This window comes from Eublepharis macularius, chromosome 1, assembly GCF_028583425.1.
Source record: "Eublepharis macularius isolate TG4126 chromosome 1, MPM_Emac_v1.0, whole genome shotgun sequence".
NCBI classification, from domain to species: domain Eukaryota; kingdom Metazoa; phylum Chordata; class Lepidosauria; order Squamata; family Eublepharidae; genus Eublepharis; species Eublepharis macularius.
The window spans coordinates 212,701,253-212,718,442 of record NC_072790.1 but is presented as its reverse complement, the minus strand read 5'-3'; the positions used below and the strand labels follow the sequence as shown (position 1 = coordinate 212,718,442).

At 45.2% G+C, this 17,190-nt stretch overlaps 1 protein-coding gene across 2 annotated transcripts in view; it reads left to right on the top strand.

Moving 5' to 3' along the window:
* CCDC88A (coiled-coil domain containing 88A) overlaps positions 1-17,190 on the top strand; it is a 241,170-nt gene that overhangs the window by 179,660 nt on the left and 44,320 nt on the right. For both annotated transcript variants that reach the window (XM_054986666.1, XM_054986660.1), the window contains exons 18-22: positions 1,595-1,771; positions 2,936-3,097; positions 4,162-4,439; positions 4,632-4,775; positions 6,379-6,565. In XM_054986666.1, coding sequence (XP_054842641.1) covers positions 1,595-1,771; positions 2,936-3,097; positions 4,162-4,439; positions 4,632-4,775; positions 6,379-6,565 — 948 coding nt within the window. The remainder of the gene's footprint in view (positions 1-1,594; positions 1,772-2,935; positions 3,098-4,161; positions 4,440-4,631; positions 4,776-6,378; positions 6,566-17,190) is intronic.

Genomic DNA, 17,190 nt, shown 5'->3' with positions numbered 1-17,190 from the left:
TTCAGTTAGATTATTCTTTTCATTAGTGCGTGTTTTCATAGTGGTATAGTACTAATGGTTTAAGTGGAGTACTTTTTAATCATGTCCTGCATTAACACACCAGCCCCAAATATTTGCCGTGGTGTATCTGCTTAAGATGCTGATATGATTAAACTACAGTGATAGCGTAATGATGTTTTTGATATTATACTGCCTTAATCTTGGTATTGTCCCTGTCTCAATGTTTCTTTAGTGATGCACAGTGTCTTGGGATCAGGCAGTGTTGCATACATTGTTGCCAGGGACCCCCTCCTGTTATGGAGCCTGCTCTGAACTGTGTCAGTTTCCTGCCTTGCTGTTTTTGAAACTCTGTCAAAGACTCTGTTAGGGGCAGCATTGCCCATGCCTGCTTCCTGCCTCTGCTAGTATGGACTGAGTTCACCAATGCCTGTTTCCTGCCTCCTTGGACACCTACCTCACCTGGGCCCAGAGCCATGCCGCTAGCAGCACAGTGCCAGCCAGAGGGACCCTCCGCGAGCCTGGCCAGGCATCTCCTGGTCAGTTCCCACGGGGAGTTCCTTGCAGGACGGTCACTGGGTCTGCCCTCGCCACTAGGCAGCCTGCTAGCCAGCCCATGAGACATGCCAAGGAAGAAGCCATGTTCCCAGGCAGCAAAAAACCACCATGGACAGTTTACTCTGAGGCTGCCATTTCGAGATCAGACTCCAGTCACGTTCACAGAGCCCTGATATGCATATCACTGGAAGCCGCCCTGAGATGGAAGCTACGTGCCGGCTGTCCAGAACACCTAATTTCAATACAACCACCACATTCCAGAGCAGATGCCATCAAGACAACTCCAGCTTCCTGACAGATTCAATCAGCCCGCCCGGCACGCCCCTCCCCTCCTTTGTCCCCTCTTCCCGGGGTGTCACAATCATATATTCAGACACTAAAGTGGCCCATTAGCAATAGTTGTAGAACCATCAAGCTTTTGTTTCGCCTCCTGAGAACCACATGGAAGGCCCTCGCCTCAGGGTATGTTTTGGGGTAATTAAGCAGGCTCTGCCTGCCATGAGGCGCCCGCCATTCCTCTCCCGACCCCCAACCGTCACTCTGCATATCTAGTGCAGGCATTAAATATCGCCCCGCTTCGCTGCTGCTTCTCGCCTTGATCAGGTACATATCGCCCCGCTTCTTCGATCTCAAGTGGGTGTCCTGCTAATGCAGACGGCTCTATTTTTCTACTCTTTATTTCTTAGTCCTTGTATGTTCCTTGTTTTTATGTGCTATTGTAGGCTTATGCAACACCTTAGTAAACGCATTTTGTACTGATTAGTCCTTGCCTCTTTGTTGTGCGAGTAATCCGGAAGTACGGACTCTGGTATACATTGGTTAAGATCTGCACTAATTTAATCCAGACTGCATGCTAATTTCCCCATAAAATAGCAGTTCTGGTAACAACATCCCCATTTGTATTTGTTTATCTTTTACAATATGCAAGTGCAGCAGCAGTCAACAGAATAAAGATAAAAATTTCTCACTCTGTTCTGTCAGCCAGTGTATTTTAGAATAATATTTTACATGTCTAAAATTGAATTAATTGATTTTCTAGGTTAAAAAGAATTATGAAGCCCTCAAACAAAGACAAGAGGAGGAGAAAATGGTACAAAATTGTTCTCCAAGAACTGGAGAAGAAAGTCAGTCTATTAATAAATGGGAGAGAGAGAGTCAGGAAACTACTAGAGAACTTTTGAAGGTTAAAGATAGACTAATTGAAGTTGAGAGAAATGTGAGTAGTAATTATGATTATTTGGGGAGGTTTTTTGTTAAAATTTGTCCAGTTTTCCCTAAGCATCTGCTATGTATAAAAAATTGTTTTAGCAGATTAGTACCTCAATGCCTTTTGGTTGTCCCACTCCCCCATGAAGATATGTTCTCCTTCTGCCTATTCATTAACATTTTCAGTAGATGGCCCAAGGTTGTGGAATATCCTTCTGAAGGAAATCAGAATATCTACTTTTTTGGCAGTTTTGGATGGCTTGGAAAACAGAACTGTTTAGAAGAATGTTTAACTCTTCAAGATTATTGCCTTGTGGGTGCTTTGAAATACAGTATTCTATAGTTTTAATTCTGTTGCTCAGAGTTATTTTATGTTGTGTTGATTTTACTGTTTTTACTTGCCTTGGTTACCAGTTATCTGAGAGAAAGGTGAGTTTATGAATATTTTAAGCAAATACATAAATTGAATAGGATATGAGAAAATAGTACCCTAGTAATTCTAATAGAATATTATGTTTCTGAAAATACATTTTCTTGGATTAAATCCTATTTATTTCAAAACACCTTATTCATAGGTGTGTTAGTGCTATTGCATCATATTTTTCTTTTGATTATATTTGTAAGAGAAGTTCTTAGTATTCAGAGATACGGCATGCTTCTACATTTGTGAAACTTTTACACAGTCAATTCATAAACTACTGCTTCCAAGCGCAGAATCACATCATGCATGTGATTTGCTTGATTATCATTTTGTGCATAGAAAATATCCTACTTTGACTGAGTTTATAGAGATGAGATTTGTATGCAGAGAAAATACATGCTTCTTATTTTAGAGCCTCACATTGTTTACATGGGGGAGATATTTTTGTGTCTTCCTGGCATATAGGAATACATGATCAAGAAGTAATGTGGGCAAGATGGACTATCAAGTCCTATGAATCAGAAGATTCCTAGCCCCTCTTCCTTTTGTTCCTTACACCTATTTTTACACAATGTCATTAAAACGAATTACTACTGAAATATATGTAAGCTTTCTTACATTGTGTTTTCTTCTTTCTGCAATACTTGTGTATTTGCAGACTTCAGAATGATTTTGTGTAGAGTGCAGCCCTCAATATGATTAATGTTTTGTTGATCTAAATAAATGTACATACTGTATTTTTGTTTTTTAAAGAATGCAACGCTGCAGGCAGAGAAGCAAGCCTTGAAAACACAACTAAAGCAACTTGAGACCCAAAACAATAATCTGCAAGCTCAGATTTTGGCACTTCAGAGACAGACAGTTTCCTTACAAGAACAAAATACAACCCTACAAACTCAGAACGCCAAGCTTCAGGTTTTGTTTTCACAAACATATCTTGTCATCTAATTCATAACATTTATTTTGAAAGTAAATTTTGGCTGCTAGTGCTAAACACATTCATGTGATATTTATTGGGAGTGGGAGCATGAATCATTCTCCTCGCATGTTCCTTATGTGTTATGATTGTCCATAACTTCACAAACAAGGAAGTCGGGCCACTGGGTAGTCCCTTACACCTTTTTGGTTCTGTGTGTGTTTTTGCTATTCTGTAAAAAGTCACCTGTCCTTCAGTCTGTATTGCTGTCTCTTGAGTAGGTTTAACTTAAGCACTGCAGAATGGAGTCTTTTATCTCGGAATATTCCACAATCTTATCTTGTCTCTTCAGGCTAGGTCCAAGTCATTTCTCATCCTTATTTACACATTGGTTCTGGGATCAAAACTGTCATTTTCTCACCCTGTTGTATTACTTTTAAGGATCTCACATTTTAAAAAAGTGTTCCTCTTACATTGTCGAAGGCTTTCACGGCCGGAGAACGATGGTTGTTGTGGGTTTTCCGGGCTGTATTGCCGTGGTCTTGGCATTGTAGTTCCTGACGTTTCGCCAGCAGCTGTGGCTGGCATCTTCAGAGGTGTAGCACCAAAAGACACCTTGGTGCTACACCTCTGAAGATGCCAGCCACAGCTGCTGGCGAAACGTCAGGAACTACAATGCCAAGACCACGGCAATACAGCCCGGAAAACCCACAACAACCATTGTTCCTCTTACATTTTGCAACATTTGACTTTTGAGGGGTAAAGGAGAACCTATGGGCTGATTGATCCTGTTTTAAATATTTGTGCTACTGCTCATTTTATTGTTGGGAAATGACTGCAATACAGAGTTAGAGTGTATACTTTGTGCACATCTGAGACCCTTATCTGATCCTCAGATTATCCATACAAAATCTCAACAGCAGATCTTGTCCTCTGAGACACCTGAAAAGCTTATTTAAAACTAGATGAGCTATTTCTCTAATTCTGTAGATATTTATTTTCATATAGTTTGTTAAAAAAGGGTTTTATTATTAATAGTCTCATAGCATTGTTATTCTTGCAGGTAGAAAATTCTGCTATTAATTCACAAAGTACATCTCTTATGAATCAGAATGCACAGCTGCTGATTCAGCAGTCTTCCTTAGAAAATGAAAATGAATCTATAGTTAAGGAACGGGAAGATTTGAGATCACTCTATGATTCACTAGTCAAAGATCACGAAAAGCTGGAACAGCTTCATGAACGGCAAGCTGCAGAATATGAATCTTTAATTTCCAAACATGGAAACCTTAAGTCAATGCACAAAAATCTTGAAATGGAACATAAGGACTTAGAAGACAGGTGATTATCATGTATCTGTTCCCTTTTATGACTAAATCTGCAACTCCATATGTTTTCAATATCATTTTACATTGAATTATGAAAATAAAAACTTAATGTCCCATTAAAATCCTTAAAATGCAGAACCTGTATTGTAAATCTTTTTTGCAATGAATACATGAAAATATTTATCTTATGCAATCAACTTTACAGATATAATCAGCTATTGAAACAAAAAGTGCAGTTAGAAGAATTGGAGAAAGTTCTCAAAGCAGAACAAGAGAAGATGGTACAGCAGAACAAAAAGCATGAAACTGTAGCTGCAGAATACAAAAAGCTTTGTGAGGAAAATGACAGGTAATGAAGCATGGATAATTCTCTGTATGTATATGTATATTCTGGGTGCATTTTGCTTTGTTAAAGGTGAGAAACCATTTTCATGACACTCTAGAATGTGGTAGCCCCTGTTTACAGTGATGGCAAGTTGCTACTACAACAAGTGGAGGTAGTAAATACAGCTTGCCAGCAGCATGAAGTGGCTGCCATGTCAAGAAGGGTTATGAAGACAGACTCTGTTACATAGAAATCAGTGGAAGTTAAAGCCTGTCTATATTCATATGAGTAATCTTTGTCATCGTAATGTATAAACCAAATAATCATGTTTTTTGACAGTCAGTTTTATGATTACAGGGATACAGGAACCTTTCCTCAATATAGAGGAATAATATAAAAACAAATGTGGCATTCAACTAAGTATAATACATGCTAACTCAATAAGATTAGAAAACTAGATTTTGGCAAAAGACAGAAAAGATAATGAAGTAGTCTACCAAACATGTAGTCTACCAAACAAGTAGTCTACCAAACAAGCTTCCCCCAACTATATCAACAGAACAAATACTACCACATACCAATACATCATCAAAGGACAAGGGATGTATCATTCCAGGAATTTTGAAACCATGGGGGCAAAAAAAACTTTAATGCATTTTATGTCATGATCTCAGTTATTTATAATTTATTTAGCATATCATATTCTATTTCAGCATACTTACAAAACTTAGCAGTACAAATGCCTGGAATTTTCTGTAAGCCAAATTGCAAATATACGCAGTACCAGGGAGTGTAAGTTGCAGACTGCTGGCTGCATCCTATGCTACTATGCGCATGTATTTTAGTTTTTTGTCATCTGAGAGGTAGGAAAAAATAAAATTTGAAACTAGAAAGCACAAATTTTTCAGTGAACAAGACTGAGTATTATTGAACAGGAACAGCCTCATATGGTCGCAATAGGACTAGCAGCATGTTAGAATGTCAAGTTAAATGTTATTTATATGTTTTTAAGCATTGAATTCTTCATAGTGTAGTATCATTACACATAGTGTGTATATTACTATTACAGTACAGTAGCATGTTATTGTCCTATTACAAAGAAATCCTAGAAAAATAAATGGAAATATATAAGATTATTTCAGGACATTTATTCATGTGATTCTAGCTGGGGAAGAATGAAGGGCTTTGTTCAAATATCAGGTATGGAATTTAAGATAGCACTTAAAATGAAAGTTGCTTTTGATTGGCAATGAAATACAAATTCCTTTAAAAACAATTGACGGGCTGTTAAGAATGTGGAATGTTACAGCTATAAGAAAACTAACGTTAGGAAATAAAATCCAAGTTAATGGAAAAATAGACAATGTTTTGAAATAAAATTTATAATGATGATATAAATCTTTCCTCTTTCCTCTATTGCCATTAATTTAACATGTATATGTGTGTGTGTGTATATATATATATATATATATATATATATATATATATATATATATATATATATATACACACACACTCAACATGCACACAGTTTTATTTGATTAATTTTTATGAATTTTATCAATTAGAATTCTATAAAAACCTATTAACACTCTTCAATATCTTTATGTAACTATTTGAATTGCAGACTAAATCATACATACATCCAGCTTTTGAAAGAGAATGAAGTTCTTCAAATGGATCATAAGAACTTGAAAACACTTCTAAACAATTCTAAACTAGAACAAACGAGATTAGAAGCTGAATTTTCCAAACTTAAGGAACAGTACCAACAACTGGACATTAAGCATACAAAACTGAATAATCAGTGTGAGGTAATCAGTTTGCATTATTCAATAAATGCACTGTGAGTGCAAGTAAATGCATATAGTTCTTAGACTTGTACTATCGTTATCTGTATGCCATACTGGAACTGTTAAAATAGCCAATTTCAGTAATTTATTGTACTGGTTTTGAAGATAGCTTTGTAGAAGTAAAGAATACATTATGTATGTAATTCTGCTTACTCAGGAGGGCCCCGATGGATTTGATTGGATCTTCAGTGGAAGTGCTCTGAAATACTGATAGAGAACTACAGTCCTATTGAAAAAAAGTCCAATAAATATATTTTTAAGTGTTGAGTGCTTGTTCTAGTCAGTGCCATTCTGCATTGTCAGACCAGGAGCAAGTTCAGTGGGAAAAAATACAATGGGCTCTAGAAAAGGGAGGGTGGGGAGGCGGTCATTCCCTCCTCGTACGTCACAGATCCCAGCTGGATGAAGGCAAGGGGAGGCAGGCATGGCCACCTCCTCTGTACCTGATCCCAGCCGAGTGAAGGGGGAGCAGACATTGCCACTTGCTCTGCGCCTGATCCTGGCTGGGTAATGGGGAGCGGGCATTGCCACCTGCTTTGCACCTAATCCTGGCCGGGTAAAGCTTCCTGCTCCACTTCTGATCCCAGCTGGGTGAAGGGGGGATGGGCATTTCCTCCTGCTCCACTTCTGATCCCAGCTGGGTGAAGGCGGAGGGTGGGTATTGCTTCCTATTCCACACCTGATCCCAGCTGGGTAAAGGGTGGGCAGACATTACCACCTGCTCTGTGCCTGATCCCAGCTGGGTGAAAGTGGCAGGCGGGCATTGCCACCTACTCCACTCTTGATCACAGCTGGGTGAAGGGGGGCCGGGCACTGCCACCTGCTCCACTCCTGATCTCAGCTGGTTGAATGTGGGAGAGGGGTGGGCATTGCCACCTTCTCCCCTCCTCATCTCAGCTGAGTGAAGAGCAGTTGGACATTGCCACCTACTCTGCTCCTGATCCCAGCTGAGTGAAGGTGGGGAGGCAAGCATTACCACCTGCCCTGCGCCATCCTAGCTGGGTGAAGGTGGGGGTGGGCATTGCCAGCTGCTCCGCACTTGATCCCACCTGGGTGATGGCAGGGAGCGGGCATTGCCACCTGCTCTGCTCCTGATCTTAGCCGGGTGAAGGGGGGAGCAAGCATTGCCACCTGCTTTAGCCGCGTGAAGAGGGGATGGGCACTTCCACCTGCTCTGCTCCTGATCCCAGCTGGGTGATGGCGAGGGGCAGGCATTGCCACCTACCCCACTCCTGATCCCAGCAGGGTGAAGGTGGAGGGAGAGTATTGCCCCCTGCTCTGCGCCTGATTCCAGCTTGGACGGGCATTGCCACCTGTTCTGCTCCTGTTCACAGCTGGGTGAAGTCGGCGAGTGGGCATTGCCACGTGCTTCATTCCTGATCCCAGCTGGTTGAATGCAGGGGGCAGGCATTGCTAGCTGCTCCACTTGTGATTCCAGCCAGGTGAAGCAGGGGGGTGGCATTTCCTCCTCTCTGCTCCTTATCCCAGCTGGGTGGAGATGGAAGTGGGCATTGCCACCTGCTTCACTCCTTATCCCAGCTGGGTGAAGGAAGGGGATGATCATTGCTACCTGTTCTGCTCTTGATTGCATCTGGGTGAAGGCAGGGAGCGGGCATTGCCACCTGCTCTGCTTCTCATCCCAGCTGGGTGAAGGCAGGGGCAGGCATTGCTGCCTGCTTTGTGCCTGATTTCGGCTTGGGCTTCCCACCACAGCACGCTCTCTGGAGGTCTGGCTGCCTCATCTGGGCTTACCTCCACAGCAGCGCCCTCTGGAGGCACACCAGGGTAGGAAGTGAGTTGTCTTGAATACGCTTAGCCTTTTATGTAATAGGATTAAGTAGAACAAATGGGGATCTGTGACGACTTGTGAGGGTACCTCACTTTCCCCTATATCCCCTCCCTACACTATTTCCTCTTTCCCTCCTGGTAACTTGCATATTCTCACTTTTCTCTGTTTCGTTTTCTCTTCCCCCCTAACCAACCTGCTTTTTATTTGTCCTCCCCATCTTCAGCTATATTTGTTTATTTATTTGTTTTACCCTGCTCTTTTCCACAATGGGGACCTAAAGCAGCTCACATCATTTTTTCTCCTCCTTTTTATGTTCACACCAACCCTGTGAGATAGGCTAGGCTGAGTATGTGTGAGTGACTGAAGGTTACCTCATGAGCTTCTACAGCACAATGGGGATTTGAAACTAGCCCTGTTCACAAGTTACAATGAACACATGTACTATCAATGTAAAGCATACACTTGACTGTTCTTGCTATATGCGTTGAGTAATTCTCATGTTACATCAATGCATCTGCCATTGAATGTGTGATAGAAACCTCACATTTATCCAGGTACTAACCCCTTGTTTCATTTTTAAAGTGAATGCACATTGGCTCATTCTTGCAAACAGATGTATGCATATACAGGCAGGATGTAGTGTGTTCATTGTAACAAATAACTGGGTTACTGGGTCTCCCAGATCCTAGTCTGAAGCTCAAACCACTCCACAAAATAATAATAATAAAATTTGATTTATATACCGCCCTTCAGGACAACTTAACACCCACTCAGAGTGGTTTACAAAGTGTGTTATTATCCTCATGACAATCACCCTGTGAGGTGGGTGGGCTTGAGAGAGAGCTCCAAGATGCTGTTACTGGCCCAAGGTCACCCAGCTGGCTTCAAGTAGAGGAGTGGGGAATCAAACCCAGTTCTCCAGATTAGCATCCTGCCACTCTTAACCACTACACCAAACTGACTTTCATGAGGTGGCTTCTGTTGAATAGTTAGCAAGTTGTGTGGCAGTGAGTCACCTGGTGGTGGTTGCTGGGTCTTGTCTCAACAAGTCCCTCCTCAAAGGCCAAAACAACCCTGGAAATGGCCTTGCCCCCCTCATTGCTTTTACTGACAGAAATCAAGGCATGAAGATTGACAATATTGTTGCGGTTGCTTAGGAACAGCCACAGAGAGCATTCGTTTCTTAAAGCTACAGACAATGCTTCTATCATTATGAGGGGGAGTATTATTACTATATTTCAAATTTTTCTGCAAACCTAGTGCTTTTCTCAGGTTTACAGAAAGATCTGTGTTGTCTGTCCATGGCCCCAATCTCCACAAGTATCCACAAATTTGGCCAAGTTGAGAATTAGATATATAGATATTTGAATATTTTTTTCTTTATATATTTATATGTAGCAGAACTAGAAATTTTGTTGGGGAGGGCTATTTAAATGAAATCTGAGAAATCTAAAAATGATTCTGAGGTATCTCGAACAGAGCCAAGTTCCTACTGCCTTCTTTCCCCTTGGCTGTAAAGTCTTAGATACATCTGCCAGTGATCTTAACAGAAACTGCAGGGCTCCTGCTTAGCTTAGAAAAATATAGAAACAAAGGAGTTCACCACCACTACCAGAGGTATGAATGATGTCACACCATACAAGAATTCGATGCGTTTAGTGGAAGAACTTCTTGAAGGGCAACAAAATATTCTTACATCCAACCACATCCACGGAAATTCCAAGGCTCAAGCTGTCAGGTCCAGTGTATATCTTAACTATACTGACTCCATTTTCTAATGCTTTTAGTGTTTAAGTGTTTTCTCCTCAGGTGCACCAGTTCCCAGGCAGCATTCCCACCAGAGGAGACTGTTTTGTCTAACACCGTTCCACCAGGCATTGGCCTTGAAGGAGAGCAGCTTCCCAGGACTGAAAGATGTTGTTTTGAGAACTGTGGGGGGAGGCTGTTCCAGATGGGTATTGTTACTCTGTATCCTATGCTTGCTCTTCATTGGTAACAATGATCATGTACCATCCTGAGTCTCCTATTCAGGACAGTGGACTATAATGGACCTTTTCTGCAATAAAGCTTCCTTTGCCAGACATTGGACTTATTCTTGCTTCTAAAGGGAATCTTGCAGAGAGTGCCTTATCTAGCCACAGTCTGACATTTTGTTACCAATCATGTCTGAGTCGGGCCCAGCGGAATCCAAGGTTGTCCCGGACAGGGATCCTTTGTTTGATCCGTATGCGTCTCCCGACAATCAACCGGTGCAAACCCAAGACTCCCAGGAGCTGGGAGCAACCGGGAACGGAACCGGAGCCTCCACTTCTACCCTGCCTCTCATCGACTTCAGTACTCGGAACGAGACCGAAAGCAACCTCGGGGCAAGACCGAAAGCAACCGCTCTCCCCTTGATCTCGGTACCCACCCCGTCGGAGTGGGGAGCCAGACCCCGAGAAACCAGAGAGCGCCGGGCAGGTGGACTCCATCCACGAGTCTCGATGGACGGGCGCCGAAGCCTAGAAACCGTCCCGGAACTAGATAGCAGCCAACCATGGCGATATTGGAACAGGACGTTTGAGCAGATGGAGGGGGACACGTCTCGCCGCGGCGCCCTGAGTTGGGATTATTCCGAACTTGCTCCGTGGAAAGAGCCAACGGAAGTCCCTGAACAAAGTTGGGAGCAGATACAAGGTCGCACCTATGCGGTAGATACCAGCATCTCGGCCGTGACGGGTATGGCCAAGGGAATTCTAGCCGCGAGGTCGCGAATAGTCCAAGGGGACCCTCCTCCGTGGGGCCCTTTCTCCCCGGTGAGTACAGCGAATGAAGGTTCCCTGAGCGAACAACCGGGGCCAAGTCGAATGCAACAATTAGAAGCTAAGCTGATGGATATGGAAGAAAGTTTGGCTCACGCCATTCATTTAATTTCCTCAATGGGGGCAGGAGAAAGACTGTCTCCTGAAGAGATGGCGATACAGATAGCTACCCTCCAAAGTGTCATCTCCTATCCGATGGAGGAAGTTCAGCAGCGGTCGTCACCTACCGGCGAGGGGGGCACCTATCCTGGCGAATCGGGAGAACAACCCAAGGAACTTCCCACACAGCGGGAAATTCCACCGAGAAGGGATCACCCGGTTGTGCCACCCGGTGAGACTCCCATCGAACCTCCTATCACGGGAAGGGATGTGCCGCCAGACGAGACCCCCGTTGAGAGGCCTACGGAAGGGGAGAAAAAGCCAAGTGATACACCGGTGATACCCCCCCATACTTCTCCTATAACGGTCCGGCCGGACCAAGCGGGAGCACCCGCGGCTCCATCCGGGGAGGGAGCCCCTGGTCAACCGCGCGAAACTGTTCCCGTCGGGCAACCTCCGGGAGATGGTCTACCAGCGCCAAGAGGCCAGCCGATGCTTCCCAGAATAACAACGCCTGGAGGGGCAAGCCCGCGCGGCCTTCCACCCATTCGACCCTCGCCGCTGCGGCCCCTCTCACCTCGACCGCGGCTCATACCGTTGCAGCAGCCCCAGGACCAGCCCGTCTTACCACCTCCGAATCAACCGGGAAGGCCTGCACCTCTACGGCACCTCCAACCCCCTCCTCCGCGGCCGATCTCCACTCAACCACACCAGCTGCCTCCACCTCGACAGCTGCCGCCAACGCCTCCTGTGTTACCAGCCAGGCCAAGATTGCCGCCACCTACTCGCCCGCCACTACAGCCTCCGGCCCAACCGAGACCACCCCCGGCAGCTCCACCACGGCAACCTCCGCCGGCACCGCCGGTTCAACCGCCGCCAGTACAGCCGCCGCCGTTGCCCCGACCGAGACTCCAGTTGCCTCCTCCCGCGCCCCAGGAGCAATTAAGACTGCCGATGGACTTCTACCCAGCGCCTGCTCCGAGACAAGAACTCCCGATGGGCTGGGTGAAGTTGGAAGCCACCTTCGATGGGGATCCCTCCAAACTGGGATTTTTCTTGGTACAAGTGGTACAGTTTTTCAACCGGTGGGGGCACCTTTTTGGCAGTGAGGCTAGCCAAATTGAACATCTTGGATCTCGTTTACAGGGCAAGGCAGCAGATTGGTATGTAGGACTGTACAATGTTGGGGCCCCAGAACTTGATACTCTCCAGGGGTTAGTGGATGCCATCCGAGCACAATATGAAGACCCCTTAGAAGAAACCAGGGCCCGAACAGAATTGCAAGCCCTCAAACAAGGCAGCATGTCAGCAAGAGACTATGTTACAAAATTCCGGCAATTAGCAGCCAAGTGCCCCAGGTGTGAGGAGTCCACAAAAATTATTCTGTTCAAACAAGGACTTAATCCGAGACTTTTGGACAGAGCCCTCATGCAAGACAATCCCCCAACGCTGTTAGGTTGGATTCAACTTGTTTGCGAAGTGGAGAATCGCATTTTAGAAGTCCGTTTGGTTGAGCAACAACAACAAACGGGACAAAGAAGACCATTGACCTTACAGAAGGGAGCTCGGGGAGCTGGCTACGCCACCCGTGGAGCGAGAGATGCTAGATGGCAACAAGGGCTGTGTTTGCAATGCGGACAGGCTGGTCACTTTGCAGCACAATGCCCCTACCGGCCTGTGCAAAGACCTCCGCTTCAATTACGGCGTCCAACCCTTGCTCCGTTCCCTACGCTCCAACGCCCGACTCCAGCTCCACGAGCAAACAGAGGCCGCGGCGCTTCCCAAAGGCCAGCCTCAGAAAGAGGGCTGGAAGCGGAAGAAGTTATGGAATACGATCCCGCTTCCCCATCTGCAGAAGTCAATCCAGAAAGTCCCCAGTCGGGAAACGAGATGGATCTGTCGTAAAAGGGCCCAAACGACAGATCCGCCCCAAGCCCGTCCCTGCACGGAACCGGCCACCTGGGTCCATTTTATTCATGCCAGTGACTCTAATCAACCCAGAGAGAAAAATGCACATTCGGGTGCAAGCTCTTATTGACTCGGGTTGCTCAAGAGACATCATAGCCCCAGCTCTAGTCAATGGACTGGTCTTACCAACTCGGGATTTACAAAATCCAGTAATTTTTGAACAAATGGATGGTACCAACATGAATCCGGTCACGACTGAAACCATCCCGGTGATCACAGGCATGGGACAACATTGGGAAAAGAGGTCCTTTGTCATCAGCTCTACTGCCAAGTACCCGTTAATTCTAGGCAGCAAATGGCTATGTGATCACAATCCCTACATAGACTGGGCTCAAGGATGTATTACCTTCAATCATGCCACTGTAAAAATCACCGTTGGAATCAAAACTGGGGCGAAGACCCAACTTATAAAGAAAAGGCCCTCCTCACCCAAGAAGAAGTCAACCAAATACCCGAACCGTACTGGCCTTTTCTAAATGCTTTCTCGGAGGAGGAAGCTGATACTCTACCCCCGCACCGACGAACGGACTGTGCGGTGGAAATTTTACCCGGAGCCTCATTGCCTAAAGGACGACTCTATCCCATGAGTCTCCATGAACGTGAAGAGCTCCGGAAATTCATCGACACCAACCTCCAACGAGGGTTCATCCGCCCAGCCTCTAGCTCCCACGCCGCTCCAGTTCTCTTCGTGAAAAAGAAGGATGGGGGACTCAGACTGTGCACGGATTTCCGAGGACTAAATGCAGTGTCCACCAACAACGCCTATCCTATACCGCTCATCCGAGACCTTCTCAACGTCGTGGCCCAAGGTAAGATCTTTACGAAATTAGATCTAAAAGATGCTTACTTCCACGTTCGTATCAAGGCAGGGGATGAGTGGAAAACCGCGTTTAATACGCCCCTCGGACAATATGAATACTTAGTTATGCCTTTTGGATTGACGGGAGCCCCGTCTGTATTCATGTCCATGATAAACGAAGTTCTACATGAATTTCTGTACAAAGGGGTGGTGGTGTACCTTGATGATGTTTTAATTTATTCTGACACCGAGGAAGAACATGTTCAAATGGTACAAAAGGTCCTGGCCACCTTGATGAAGAATAAACTGCCCATCAAATTGTCCAAATGTGAATTCCATAAAACCGAACTCACTTACCTTGGGTATTGTATCTCCCAAGAGGGGTTGAAAATGGATCCAGCCAAAATACAGGCGATCCAGGATTGGCAAACACCCACCACCCGCAAAGAACTGCAATCCTTCCTGGGTTTTGCCAACTTCTATAGAGACTTTATAGCAAATTTCGCCCAAATCACACTCCCCTTAACAGAATTGCTGAAAACCAAAGATAAAGGGGACCAAGCCAAAAAACCCTCTACTAAACTACAATGGACCCCCGATTGCCAAACGGCCTTCGAATGCCTTAAAAAGCAATTCGTAACGGAACCCATCCTCTCCCACCCCAACGAACAGTCCCCCTTCATAGTACAGGTCGACGCCAGCGATACGGCGATAGGGGGGGTTTTGCTGCAGAAGGGGGAGTATGGGAAATTGCGGCCTTGTGCATTCTTGTCTAGAAAGTTCTCAGAGGCAGAAAGGAATTGGAATGTGTGGGAGAAGGAGGCCTTTGCAGTGAAAGCAGCTCTCACTAACTGGAGGCATTGGCTGGAGGGGGCGAGATACCCTTTCGAGGTCTGGACAGATCATAAAAACTTGGAGGCCCTCCGAAGCCCACGCAGACTGAATGCCAAGCAATTGCGGTGGGCGGAATTCTTTTCCAAATTCAACTTCACCCTCAATTATCTCCCGGGCAAAACTAACTTTTTGGCGGACGCCCTGTCGCGCATGCCCCAACATAAGAGCAAACGGGCGGAGACTGTCGACACGGTCTTCTCGCCTAAGCAACTTGGGGGCGTGGTGACTACTCGCAGCCGTGCTAAGCAGCCCCTCCCGGCCGACCAAGAATGGAAATCGAAACTTAAAACTGAAGTGGAGAAGGAGGGGAATAAAGCTCCGTGAAACAAACTAACCCAATCCCCACAGGGGGATTGGCTAGCTGGGAGCAAGTTTTATGTCCCGGACAGCCTTAAGCTGGAAGTCTTGCAGCGCTGTCATGATGCTCCCACTGCTGGACATTATGGGTATCTGAAAACTTTACACCTAGTTCAAAGACAATTCTGGTGGCCGGGCATGCGCAAAGACATTTCCCAATACGTTAGTTCCTGCCCTGTTTGCCTCAGCGCAAAAACCAGAAAAGGGAAACCTCCGGGTCTCCTGCAACCATTGGAAACGCCGAACAGGCCCTGGGAAGTAATCTCCATGGACTTTATCACTGATCTACCTCTTTCAAAAGGACATAATTGTATTTTAGTTGTGGTAGATCTGTTCTCCAAACAAGCCCATTTTATCCCCTGTACTGCTATACCCTCCGCTCGAAAACTAGCGGATCTGTTTCTAAAACACATCGTAAAATTACATTCTTTTCCGTCCAAGGTGATTTCGGATCGCGGCGGACAGTTCGTTGCCAACTTCTGGCGGGAGCTTTTGAAAATGTTGAATATTGAACAAGGTATCAGTTCAAGCCACCACCCACAAACCGACGGGCAATCCGAAAAAACAAACCAAATATTAGAACAGTTCCTTCGTTGCTACATCAATTTTCAACAAGATAACTGGGTGGACCTTCTCCCTCTAGCCGAATTCTCCTATAACAACAGTGTACACGCTTCAACGGGAGAAGCCCCCTTCAAAATTGTATATGGGACTCACTTCAATCCCTTCCCATTGGACGCACCCCCTCTCCATTCCTCTAAATTGCCAGATGTATCCTCATGGTGGGGGGAGGCGGTGCAGCAATGGACTATCATTAAGAGACACCTTGAAAAAGCCAAACTGGATTACAAAAAGTACGCAGATCGCCATCGTGTGGCCGAATGGGAATTACAACCAGGAGACCATGTGTATATTTCCACAAAGAACCTAAAGCTAGCTCAGACAAGCCGCAAACTCGCTCTGAAATTCTTAGGACCTTTTCCTGTGCGCAAGGTAATAAATAAAGTGACTGTTGCTGTAACATTGCCCAAGAACCTTCGCCATGTGCATGATACGTTCCATGTCAGCCTTTTGAAGAAAGCTCCCACCGACAACAAATGGCATATCAAAGCTCCACCCATTCCAACTTTAATTGACGACCAAATACACTATGAGGTACAACAAATTTTGGACTCTAAAATCAAGAGAAATCAGCTTTTTTACCTCATTAGGTGGAAGGACTTTGATTCTGGTTACGATGAATGGGTGAACTCTGCACATGTTCATGCTCCTAGATTGACCAAAGCTTTTCATACTCGCTACCCATATAAACCAGGGGGGGATCTATTTTAAGGGGGGCAGAAATGTCAGGTCCAGTGTATATCTTAACTATACTGACTCCATTTTCTAATGCTTTTAGTGTTTAAGTGTTTTCTCCTCAGGTGCACCAGTTCCCAGGCAGCATTCCCACCAGAGGAGACTGTTTTGTCTAACACCGTTCCACCAGGCATTGGCCTTGAAGGAGAGCAGCTTCCCAGGACTGAAAGATGTTGTTTTGAGAACTGTGGGGGGAGGCTGTTCCAGATGGGTATTGTTACTCTGTATCCTATGCTTGCTCTTCATTGGTAACAATGATCATGTACCATCCTGAGTCTCCTATTCAGGACAGTGGACTATAATGGACCTTTTCTGCAATAAAGCTTCCTTTGCCAGACATTGGACTTATTCTTGCTTCTAAAGGGAATCTTGCAGAGAGTGCCTTATCTAGCCACAGTCTGACACAAGCCAGTGTATTGCTAAATGACAGCTATATCCGTATGGGGAGTGCAGGGGCTGCTACGCCTCTGTACTCCAGCATGATCCTGCCTGTGGGAAACAACACATACACACAATTATCAAC